Consider the following 11657-nt stretch of genomic DNA (forward strand, 5'->3'; position numbering starts at 1 on the left):
AGCACTCGGGAGGCAGAGGCAGGCGATCGCTGTGAGTTCGAGGCCAGCCTGGTCTACAAAGTGAGTCCAGGACAGCAAAGGATACACAGAGAAACCTGTCTCGGAAAATAAAACAAAACAAAAAGACCCAAGGTCCTAGCAGCAGTGCTGACGCTGCTCTCAGGCCATTTCTCCTTAGAAAGTCCTCACATACCACCAGAAATATCTGTCCTTATTCTGTTCAGGTGGAAGCAACTCCACACATGAAGCCTCTGCCAAACACCTGCCACATCTCAGCTGGTCCTCAGGTTTGGACCACTCACCTGCCCCAGCCAAGGCTGCTTTGGTAGATTAGAGGTAGCATTAGCACAAGACATGCTGCCTGCAGAAGCCCACACCCCACACTACCCCAAGGCCTGTGCCCCAGATGCTCCAACCACCTGTAGGGTTGGGACTGAGCAACAAACCCAGGCTCTTCTTCCTAGAAGCCTGGCCCGCGGCTTTAAAGATTTATTTATTTATTATTTATATAGTATTATGCCTCATGTGTGCCTGCACACCAGAAGAGGGCACCAGATCACATTATAGATGGTTGTGAGCCACCATGTGGTTGCTGGAAATTGAACTCAGGACCTTTAGAAAGGCAGCCCGTGTTCTTAACCCCTGAGCCATCTCTCCAGCCCCTGTCCTATGGCTTTATCTCCATGTTGACCCCAAGCCTGTATGGGGCAGCTCCTGAAAATGAGGACCTACCTGCCTGGCTTACCTATACCAGCTCTGTGTCTCTGCTTCAAGCAGGTAGGTGGGCAAGGACAGTGACACTCTGGCACCGTGGACGTTTCCTCCAGCACTTCTTTGGCCTTCACCTCTCTGTGCTTCCCAAATCAGCCATGTTTTTGTTTTTGTTTGTTTGTTTGTTTTTCGAGACAGGGTTTCTCTGTGTAGCCCTGGCTGTCCTGGACTCACTTTGTAGACCAGGCTGGCCTCGAACTCACAGTGATCCGCCTGCCTCTGCCTCCCGAGTGCTGGGATTAAAGGCGTGTGCCACCACGCCTGGCTCAGCCATGTTTTAATATGTAATTCAGGCTAGCCTTGAACTCATGGTTCTCCTGCCCCAGCCTTCTCAGTGCTGGCATTATAGGCACTTGGAATTATACAAGAATGCCTTTTGTTTTGTTTTCTGATTTTTCTTTATAGTAATGAAAACATTTTTTTCTCAAATTACATTTATTTTTGTTTGAGAATGTATATGTAGAGATCAGAAGATAGCTGGCAGGAGCTGGTTTTCTCTTCGCACCATGTGGGTCCCAGAGTGTGGAGCTCAAATTGTTGGATCTGGCAGCAAGTGCCCTTACCCATTTACGATTTATTTTTATTATGTGTGTTTATTTTACTATGTGTATGTGTGTAACCATGTGCATGCAGTGCCTGTACAGCCAGAAGAGGGCATCAGATCTCCTGGATCTGGAGTTGCAGTGTGAGCGCCAGGAATTGGACCTGGGTTTTCTGGAAGAGTGACCATTTCTCCGCCCCCTGGAAACACCTTTTGTTGACACATAGTAATTCTGCTGCTACTTACTGTGTGTGACGGCCAGTGTGTGCTGGTTAGCTATCTGTAGCCTCATATGCACACCATCTCCTCAGATTGTTCTCGACGTGGGCTGTGGCTCTGGGATCCTGTCATTTTTTGCTGCTCAAGCTGGAGCCAGGAAAATTTACGCGGTGGAGGCCAGCACCATGGCTCAGCATGCCGAGGTCAGTGTCCTGCTGGGGCCTAAGCCCTTCCTTCTCATGCCCTTCATCACTGCTGTTCTTTGTCTCTAGAGGCAAGTGGTCACAGGTACGGTAGGGCTAGGGTTGGGCACTCGACCTGTGGAGGCAAAGCCACAGTGACTAACCAAGCATCTTCAGGATGAACTCTCATGCCTCTGGGGCGGAGTGGTAAAGACAGCCCCTGGTGGGGATTCTGGGTCATACACCTCAGCTGTCCTGAGTACTAGCTGCTGGAGCACCATACATCCTGTGCAGCGGACAACAGGATTTTGTTTCATCATCTCCTTGCCACTCCCCCTCCCCCTCCCCCTTTTTGTTCATGGAAAAAACTTTAATTTTTAAGTTCAGAATTGAAAAGCTGCAAAGGAACGGACACTGCTTTCTTCCCATATCCCCAGCTCCCTACTGCTCAGGTCCTTTACCAGACAAAGAGAGTCTCCTAGGTTCCTCGAGACTGTTGTATGGATACATGCATGAGCTTGGCTCCCCTTCTCACAGCCTACATCTCACACAAACGGGGCACTGCCAGCTGCTCCTGGTGTTCCCAGGGACTATGAGCCTTACTGCAGCTCCTTCTATCAGGCCCACTGTGTGTGAAAGAAGTTTGCCAGGATTAGGCTCCAGCTCTGGGGGTGAGCACTACCCCCAGCAGCAAGGACACTGGCTCCTAAGAAAGCTGGACCTCGGGGGCTCAGGAGTTTTTCCCCCATAGTTAGGATGTCCACAGGTAAGGCAGAGGGGGTGACTCACACCAGGTATGATCAGAGGCCATTCATGAGCTGAGGGCCTGACAAGGGCCTATGCCAAGCAAGCACAGGGAGCCTTCTCCCACCCCTTACAGGTCCTGGTGAAGAGTAACAACCTGACAGACCGCATCGTGGTCATCCCCGGCAAAGTAGAGGAGGTCTCATTGCCTGAGCAAGTAGACATTATCATCTCAGAGCCCATGGGCTACATGCTCTTCAACGAACGCATGCTTGAGAGCTACCTCCATGCCAAAAAGTACCTGAAGCCCAGCGGTGAGTGTCCCATGCTCAGGAACACTGAAGGGTGGAGCCATTGGCCCACGGGGCAAGCCCCCACTGCTATCAGCAGCCCATAGGTGGCTCTGTGTCCTGCTCATCTCTCAGTGATCTTGGTACAGAGTAAGGGTTTTCCCCTGCTTCCTACCTCAACCCTACCTGCTGGCTCTGGCTCTGAAGTTCCAGACCCCCAAACAAGAAACCACTCACTCCACTAGGCATTGACAGGCCCACTGTAAACCCATAGAAAATATCTGGCACCTCTCGTGTATGCTTGCCATAGAGCCACCCATAATAGGGCAGAGATGGGAGTCCAGGGATGGGCTGGAACTCAGGTCTGTCACTGGTGCTCTCCCAAGGGTTGTTATTGCTCAAATTAAGAAACCTTGCCCAGGGCAGTGTGACAAGCCTGCTATCTTAAGACCTAGGATGTTGGACAGGTAGGAATGTGTACATGCCTAAGGATACAATTCCTATATATGTATTACGATGTATGGAATATATACAGGTGTATAGATGAGGATGTACATACTATACTGTCTCTGGTATTCACATGAAGGTGTGTGCATGGGCTTGTGGATATGCCTTGTGTAAAGGTATTCTTGTGTGAGGAGTTGTGGATGGTGAGGGTCTATGGGTAGATATGTGTGTGCATATTTGAGGGAGTGGGGTGTGTGATGGTTTATAGGTGTTTAAAGATACGTATTTACACGTTAGAGTCCGGATAATTATGTGTGTAGATGTATATATGAAGGTATGGGATCTGAGGGTAAAGAGGCAGGTAGGTGTGCACTGAAGATGTGTGTGTAAGGGCAATGGATGTGTGCTATGCGTGTAGGTATATGAGGGCATATGGATATGTGTCATTTCCTGCCCATATGTCTGGTTTACACTGTCAGTCCATGTTAGGCTCTGCACTCCACTCTGAACACAGCAGTGCAGAAATTTGTCTGATGAGCTCTAAGAATATGTCTGTACGTGAACAGTTCTTTTCAGGTGCGGATGTGTATGTAGGAGCTCAGGGACCCTGGTCTAGCAGTAGCCTGGGGTAGAAATTAGCAGCCAGGCTGGCGGCCTTGGTGAATGTGTGTCTCCTATGACTCCTCTGCCTTGGAGCCGGCATTGGCTCAGTTTCTACCATGTGTGTAAGTGTGGAACTCCAGGCTTCCCCAGCTACCCCTGGTCTTCCTGCCTCACCTCTGGTATGGCTGATGGCTAAGTCTGTGGGGTAGAAGTAGCTGACCCTTGTGTGAGGCCAGGCAGGGGTCAGGTTGGAGACTACCTACCTGTGAGGTGGCTTTCAACCCCTTAGAAGCCTCTGTGAAGATTAAAGGCAGCCTTTTGGAAGTCAGGGCCAGAAATGGATTCCTTACATGATGTCCCACCTGCCTTTGTTGTCCCTTTGGTCACAGTTGAGCACTTTAACCTAGTATAAATTGTGAGGGGTGCCTCAGGACCTCCCCAACTCCATGAAGAGCTGGAGGGAGGCCTACATCTCTAGACCATGCATTGATCCTGTGCAGTCTCAGCCTTCCCTTACCTGCTTCTTCCTGCTGCCAGCTTAGTCCCTTTTGCTTGCTTATGACTCTAGAGGAGGACCCTCTACTTCTATCTCATTCACATGCTAAGCCTGGTATTTGATAAAACCAAACCCCTAAACAGCCTAGGGTTTTCTCTCACCCTGTCCAGGCATGCTGGACACCAAGAGGCTCTAGTAGGGTGCCTTCTTGCTTCCCAGTGTTAGCACTGGGACACAGGGATAGGCCCACTCACTTACTGAGACGGATGAAGGTCAGTGTGGTGAGAGCAAGTATGCTGATGAGAGTGTGAACTGGTAGTAGATGAACTGACCCTAGTTAACTGATCTGGGTGCCTTGGCTCTACATAGGAAAATCTTGAACAAAGCCCCTAACCTATCATACTTAGGCTAAATACCATGTCACATATGTAAGATCCCAGCATCTGGGAGCCTGAGACTGCAAGACCCCATCTCAAAAAGACAAGCAATCTAGGGTTATAGTGTACAAATGTTTACCTGTAATTCCAACACTTGGGTAGAGGCTGAGTCTGGAGTTTAAGGCCTGCCTGGGCTAGATAAGACTTTCTCCTCTCTTCTTTCTGCCCCTTCCCCAAAACCCCCAAACAAAACACTATAACAACAACAAAAAAATTATGTCAGAGATTTAAACTCAGAGTCACCAAGTTCCATCCCTAGCACCACAAAACAAAGCAGTAAGCCATCTTGGTTTGTATTCAGGCTATGCTACAGTTCACACACTTCTAGAAGCCATGGATAAATGGTGCTTCATGCTGTAGCATGTATGCATGCATGCATGGATGGGTGGGCGGTGGGTGAAAGTCCATGATTGGAGATGTCTGGACATTCTACCCAGCATTGCAGGAGGTGCTGCCCTGACAACAGCACTCCTCCCTACTCCTTCCCCACTCCCAGGAAACATGTTCCCCACCATTGGTGACGTCCACCTCGCACCCTTCACCGATGAACAGCTCTACATGGAGCAGTTCACCAAGGCCAACTTCTGGTGAGTGTGCCCTGGGTGTCCTGGCCAGGCCATGGGGCCTGTCTGCTCGGAGATGAACCCAGTCCTCGGGTGGGCCCTCGTTTTTCTTCAGTAGGAGCTAAAGGACATGGGCTAGACAAAGGCCAGCTAGGAAAGAAAGCAGGTGATTCCACCTGCCTCTCTTACTGCTGGTGACCTTGCGGGGGGGTTTGGGATTTCCATAGGTACCAGCCATCCTTCCATGGAGTGGACCTGTCAGCCCTCAGAGGCGCCGCTGTGGATGAGTACTTCCGGCAACCTGTGGTGGTGAGTAATGTGTACAGAGCACTGCTGGACTCCAGAGGCTTGGGCCTCACTGGGGCCTCGTACAAGCTCTGGAGTCTAGACACCTCTGCTTTTCTCAGCCCTCACTTCCTCTGCAAAGCACATGCACCAGCAAGATGGCTTTGTAGCAAAGTCCTTTGACTGAATAATACATAGAGCCATGGTTCAGTGTCAGGAATCAAGTAGGCAGTGTGGCCCAGGCCTGTAACCCCATGCAGGTGGAGGCATGGGATCAGGAGATCCAAGCTGGCCTGGGATCTTCCTCATAAAAACAAGCTAAAAAGTAAAAGAAACAGGAATGAAGAGATGGCCCAGCAAGCACAAGCACCTGCTGCTCTTGCAGAGGACCTGAGTTTGGTTCCTAGCACCCACATCACATGGCTCACAGTGGCCTTTAACTCCAACTCCAAGGGCCTCTGAGGACACCTGCACTCAAGTGAACACACAGAGAAATGCGATTAAGGAGGGGGGGCGATTGTGGTTGGGAGAGAGATCTCCCACTGGGTGAAGGGCACACCAGCTACTCTTCCAGAAGACCTGGGCTCAATTTCCCACACCCATGTGGTAGCTCATAACCATGTCATGAGGATCCATAACGGGACACCAGATATGTGGTGTCCAGATAAAACATCCACACACATAAGTAAATGAAATTTTTTTTTTTTAAAAAAATGAGTAGGTTGCCTGCATTTATTCCTGTGCGCTACAGAGGCCACGAGAGGATGTTGGATCTCCTGTGCCTTGTAGATGCTGGGAATTGAACCCAAGTCCTCTGAGAGAGAGCCACCAGTGCTCTTAACCACTGAGCTATCTCGAGACCCATAAATTTGTTTTGATTTAAAGAAAAAAGTAGAGGTTGGGGATTTAGCTCAATGGTAGGCCCTAGGTTCGGTCCTTGGCTCTGAAAAAAGAAAAAAGTAGCCAGGAGTTGGTGGCGCACGCCGTTAATCCCAGCACTCAGGAGGCAGAGGTAGGTGGATCTCTGTGAGTTTGAGGCCAGCCTGGTGTACAAAGAGAAGAAAGAAAACAGTGAAGAGCACTAGTGGGTCTTGCAGAAGACAGGCTTCATTCCCAGCCCCCATGTGGCAGCTCCAGCTCCAGAGGATCAGATACTCTCTCCTGGCCTCCACAGGCATTGCATGCACACCATGTACGAACATGCAGAGAAAACACACAAAAAATAAAAGTCAAGAAACTGGGAGCTGCCCAGAGAAGAGTGGTGGTGCGCACGCCTTTAATCCCAGCACTCAGAAGGCAGAGGCAGATGGATCGCTGTAAATTTCAGGCCAGCGTGGTCTACAGAGTGAGCCTAGGACAGCCAAGGCTACACAGAGAAACCCTGTCTCAAAAAACAAAAAAGGGGGGGGGGATGGGTGGCTAGAGAGATGATTAGGAGTTCAGAGCACTTTCTGCTTATGCAGAAGATCTAGGTTTAGTTCCCAACACCCTTGTGGTGGCTTCCATCCATCCAAAACTCCAATTCTAGGGAATCCACTTACTCATATACGTAAGTATATCTAATAAAATTAAATTTTTATTAAACAGACATTAAATGAATAAATATTTCTTTAAAAAAAAAAACTTAAACTTTATTTCAGACAGGCTCTCAACATGTACCCTGGCTGCCCTGGAACTCAGAGCTCTGCTTGATCAAGAACAAATAATGAACAGAAAGGAAAGAGCTGGTGGCACAGAACCCTTCCCTGTAGGAGCATTGGCTCATTCAAAAGCCTAACCTGAGGGGTTGGAGAGGTGGCTCTGGATAAGAGCACTGGCTGTTCTTCTAGGTGACCCAGGTTTAATTCCTAGTGCCATGTGGTGGCTCACAAGGACTGTGACTCCAATTCTAGGGGATCTCACTTCTTTTTCTGTTCTCCAAGGTTACCAGACAGGCATGTAGTATATAGTTACACATGCAGGAAAAACACCCATACACACAAAACAGTAAGAATTTTAGAAAGTTGAACACTCAAATGTTTGCTTACAGATGCATTTTTTTCTGTGCTCCATTCTGATTTTTATTTTTTATTATTTATTCATATTACATCCTGATTGTTATCCCCTCAGTATTTTTTTTTTCAAGGCAGGGTTTCTCTGTATAGACTTAGCTTTGTAGACCAGGCTGGCCATGAACTCAGTGATCCACCTGTCTCTGCCTCCTGATTTCTGGGACTATAGGTGTGTGCCACCATGCCTGGCAATCAGATGTGTATTTTAAAACTTTCCCTCAATATAGCATAATTGGTATACTACTGTGCCTTCCTTTGTCTGTTATCAAAGAACATGCACTAATACTGTCAGACCTTGGACAGTTGAGACCTGCTTGAAGTCTGATGTGCAGTCTCAAAAAATGGTTGTCAGCTGGGGTTTGGTGGTGCACACCTTTAATCCCAGTACTTGGCCAGCAGAGGCAGGTGAGTCTCATTCAAATCAAGCACAGTGAATTCCAGGGCAGCACAACTACATAGTGAGATCCTGTCTTAAAAAACAAGAAAAAGAAAAGATGTATGTCAAGTTAGTGCAGCCTTATGTCCATGTCGATTATGTCCACACAGTGTGTGTGTGTGTGTGTGTTGTTATTATATTTAATTTTCTTGGGTTTTTGGTTTGTTTTGGTTTTTGGGTTTTGTTTTGTTTTGTTTTGTTTTCTAGACAGGGTTTCTCTGTGTAGCCTTGGCTGTCCTGGACTCACTTTGTAGACCAGGCTGACCTCAAACTCACATCAATGCACCGCCACACCTGGCTAGGTTGTATTTTTTAATCATCTTGGTCTTGTCTCATTACTTTCCTTAAGGCTGGTCTCACTATGAAGACCTCAGTTGTCCTTGAGATCATAAAGATGTTCCTACATGCTGGGATTAAAGTGTGCACACCCCCATGCCTGACCTTGCAGCTGATTCTCCTTTTCCCTTATGTGTAACTTACTTGAATTTTTTCCCCCACTTACTAAATAGTGGGGTATTTTTAACCCCCATTAATTAGATTGGGGTATTTTTCCCATTCTTTTTCCATTTCAGCCTTACTTTCCTTTATATACTTAAAAATTGTAGTAAATACATACAAGTCTAGAATTATTTTAACATCCTGTTGGATTAATCCTTTTGTCATTATGAAATCTTTATATTATTGTTTGCTTTAAAGTCTCTTTTTAGCTAATAATAGTGCAAGGACACTTTCTTCTGGTTGTGTCTTTTTCTGTTCTACTTTAAATCTGTATATGACATCACTAGTTAAGGTTTGTCCATCGAAAACAACATATATACAATTGCTTGGGTTTTGTTTTATTTTAAGACGGGTTCTCTTGTGTAGCCCTGGCTGGCCTCAAACTCAAGATCCACCTGCCTCAGCCTCCAGAGTGCTGGGACTAAAGGCAGGTGCCACCACACCTGGCTCAGCCAGTGCTCTTAACCTCTAAGCCTTCTCCCCAGCCTGGCCTCATACTCTTGATGAGTCTCCTGAGCACTGGGGATTCCCAGTGTGCGCAGCAAGAACAAGACAGTGCTTTCTATAGAAGCTTGAGGACCTGAGTCACCTCCAGAACCTTTTTATATGTATGGTATTTTGCCTGTACCACTGTTGTGCCTAGAGTCCAGGAAGGGCAGAAGAGTTCCCCTGAAACTGGAATTACAGAAGCTATGACCTGCCACATTGGTGCTAGGAATTGAGCCTGGTCCTCTGGAATAATTAGCAGTGCTTTTAACACTGAGCCATCTCTCTAGCACTTCCAGCCAGCCTCTTGAGCTTCCTCCTTCATTCTTTATGTACTCAGTTATCTATGGAACAACAACCATGGATTAGACGAGACACTCCGCATATTACTCATCCACATAAATGTGTTAAACTCAGAAAATTGCCAAGACTATGCTTTTTTGGTTGGATTTGGTTTGGTTTTTGTTTTTGAGGCAGGATTTCTTTGTATAGCCCTGGGTGTTGAGACAGGGTCTAACTTTGTAGCTCTGGTTGGCCTAGAACTCACTATGTAGACCAGGCTGGCTTCAAACTTGAAGAGATCCACCTGACTCTGTAATATTTTGAGGGGTGTAGACTAGTTGCTGTTCCTGGTGTTGTACCTAAGATGTCTGAGAAGAGCAAGCTGGTTTTAGCAAGCTAGAATAGGTTACTGCCCTTGCCAGGTTGGGGGATGGAGGAAGGGCATTGAGGCTTTCCCCTTCTTCCTTGGCATTTGTAGCACAAGCTGGGTCACACCTGTCATCTTACAGGACACATTTGACATCCGGATCCTGATGGCCAAATCTGTCAAGTACACAGTGAACTTCTTAGAAGCCAAAGAAGGTGATTTGCACAGGTACTGTTCATCCCCTGGGCACTGCTACGTACCCCACAAGCTGCCATATCCCCCCATCCCCACTCTCCTGTCATGTACCATCATTCGCTGGCCACTCATGGCCAGCTGCTGTCCTCTGGCTACCCCTCCCAGTCTCCTCCCAGTCAGGTTGGGCTTCTACAGTAGCCCATGCCCTTTGCCTTGCAGGATAGAAATCCCATTCAAATTCCACATGCTGCATTCAGGGCTGGTCCATGGCTTGGCCTTCTGGTTCGATGTTGCTTTCATTGGCTCCATGTAAGTATGGCACTGCTGGGGATCCTTGCAGCCATGGCCTCTAGGCCTATGTCATAAGTCCTTAGGTTGTTCTTTCCATCCAAAACCCAGGGAGAACCACGGGGGAGGGATGTAGTTGTCATTTCAAAAGCAGCTACCCTGAGTGCCTGTCCCTTATGTGTGTTTGTCTCGGTACATGGATGTCAGGGGGAATAGGCACCATATGGCCATGGGTTGGCTATGCACATATTTGTCTGTGCCTGCCTGGAGTCCAGCCAGTCTTAGCACTAAGACCCAGGAAAGGACCTTGGGTATGTGGGGTAGTGGCACAAGTGGTGGTGGCCAACCCAGTGAAGTGTACCCATCTCTTCTTGACAGAATGACCGTGTGGCTATCCACAGCCCCAACAGAGCCCCTGACCCACTGGTACCAGGTCCGGTGCCTCTTCCAGTCACCGTTGTTTGCCAAGGCCGGGGACACGCTCTCAGGGACATGTCTGCTCATTGCCAACAAAAGGTGCTCCCTGCTGCCCACCAAGGGCTGAATAGGGCAGTGGCACAGGGGTCTGCCAGCCCAGGTGCCTCACAGCCACCCTTTCTATTCCCCCAGACAGAGCTATGACATCAGTATTGTGGCCCAGGTGGACCAGACAGGCTCCAAATCCAGTAACCTGCTGGACCTAAAGAACCCCTTCTTCAGGTAGCAGGGTTCTAGTCGGGGGAGGGGACCAGGAGCCCCACAGCCCTGCCCACAGTGAATCTCTGCCATAGATACACAGGTACAACCCCATCGCCCCCGCCTGGCTCACACTACACGTCTCCATCGGAGAATATGTGGAACACAGGAAGCACCTACAATCTCAGCAGTGGAGTGGCTGTGGCCGGTGAGTCTGATGCTATTTCCACACATGGCGGGGAGCCCTTGGTGGCAGCCTGGACCCCAGATCCCCAAAGCATGCCCCACCCCTGACACCCACTTTCTGCTTAGGAATGCCTACTGCCTACGACCTGAGCAGTGTTATTGCTGGCGGCTCTAGTGTGGGTCACAACAACCTGATTCCCTTAGGTGAGTGTCCCCTGGGGTCCTTGGCATGGCAAGGGAGGACTGGGATGTGCCAGTGGCCAGTTCAATAGCCAGTGCTTGGTCCTCTGCCACCACTGTCGCTGTCATGGTCACCTCTTCCTCTTCCTGGGGACTCTAGCCCTGTGTGCCTCTCTGCCTTGACCTATCATCACTCCATCTGCCCTTCCCACACCAACCATGAAAGTCGAGTGGGCCGGGCAGGCTGGGGGCGGTGACGTCTCCCTCCCTCCTTCTTTCCTCCCTGTCGCTGCGCAGCCAACACAGGGATTGTCAATCACACCCACTCTCGGATGGGCTCCATAATGAGCACAGGCATTGTCCAAGGTAACAGGGTAGCGGGGCCGTGGGCGGGGGACGTCCCGCCTGGCCTGCGCACACGCACAAGCTACCAGT

At 49.0% G+C, this 11657-nt stretch overlaps 1 protein-coding gene across 2 annotated transcripts in view; it reads left to right on the forward strand.

Moving 5' to 3' along the window:
• Positions 1-11657, forward strand: part of CARM1 (coactivator associated arginine methyltransferase 1) — a 47540-nt gene that overhangs the window by 34394 nt on the left and 1489 nt on the right. The window contains exons 5-15 of one of the 2 annotated variants that reach the window (XM_084784168.1): positions 1624-1734; positions 2594-2771; positions 5227-5317; positions 5521-5602; positions 9841-9926; positions 10113-10202; positions 10560-10697; positions 10791-10880; positions 10952-11064; positions 11169-11246; positions 11520-11588. In XM_084784168.1, the coding sequence (XP_084640294.1) occupies positions 1624-1734; positions 2594-2771; positions 5227-5317; positions 5521-5602; positions 9841-9926; positions 10113-10202; positions 10560-10697; positions 10791-10880; positions 10952-11064; positions 11169-11246; positions 11520-11588 (1126 nt within the window). The remainder of the gene's footprint in view (positions 1-1623; positions 1735-2593; positions 2772-5226; positions 5318-5520; positions 5603-9840; positions 9927-10112; positions 10203-10559; positions 10698-10790; positions 10881-10951; positions 11065-11168; positions 11247-11519; positions 11589-11657) is intronic. The other variant, XM_084784169.1, reaches the window with a different exon arrangement.

Source organism: Acomys minous (genome assembly GCF_964271855.1).
Source record: "Acomys minous genome assembly, chromosome: 5".
NCBI lineage: Eukaryota > Metazoa > Chordata > Mammalia > Rodentia > Muridae > Acomys > Acomys minous.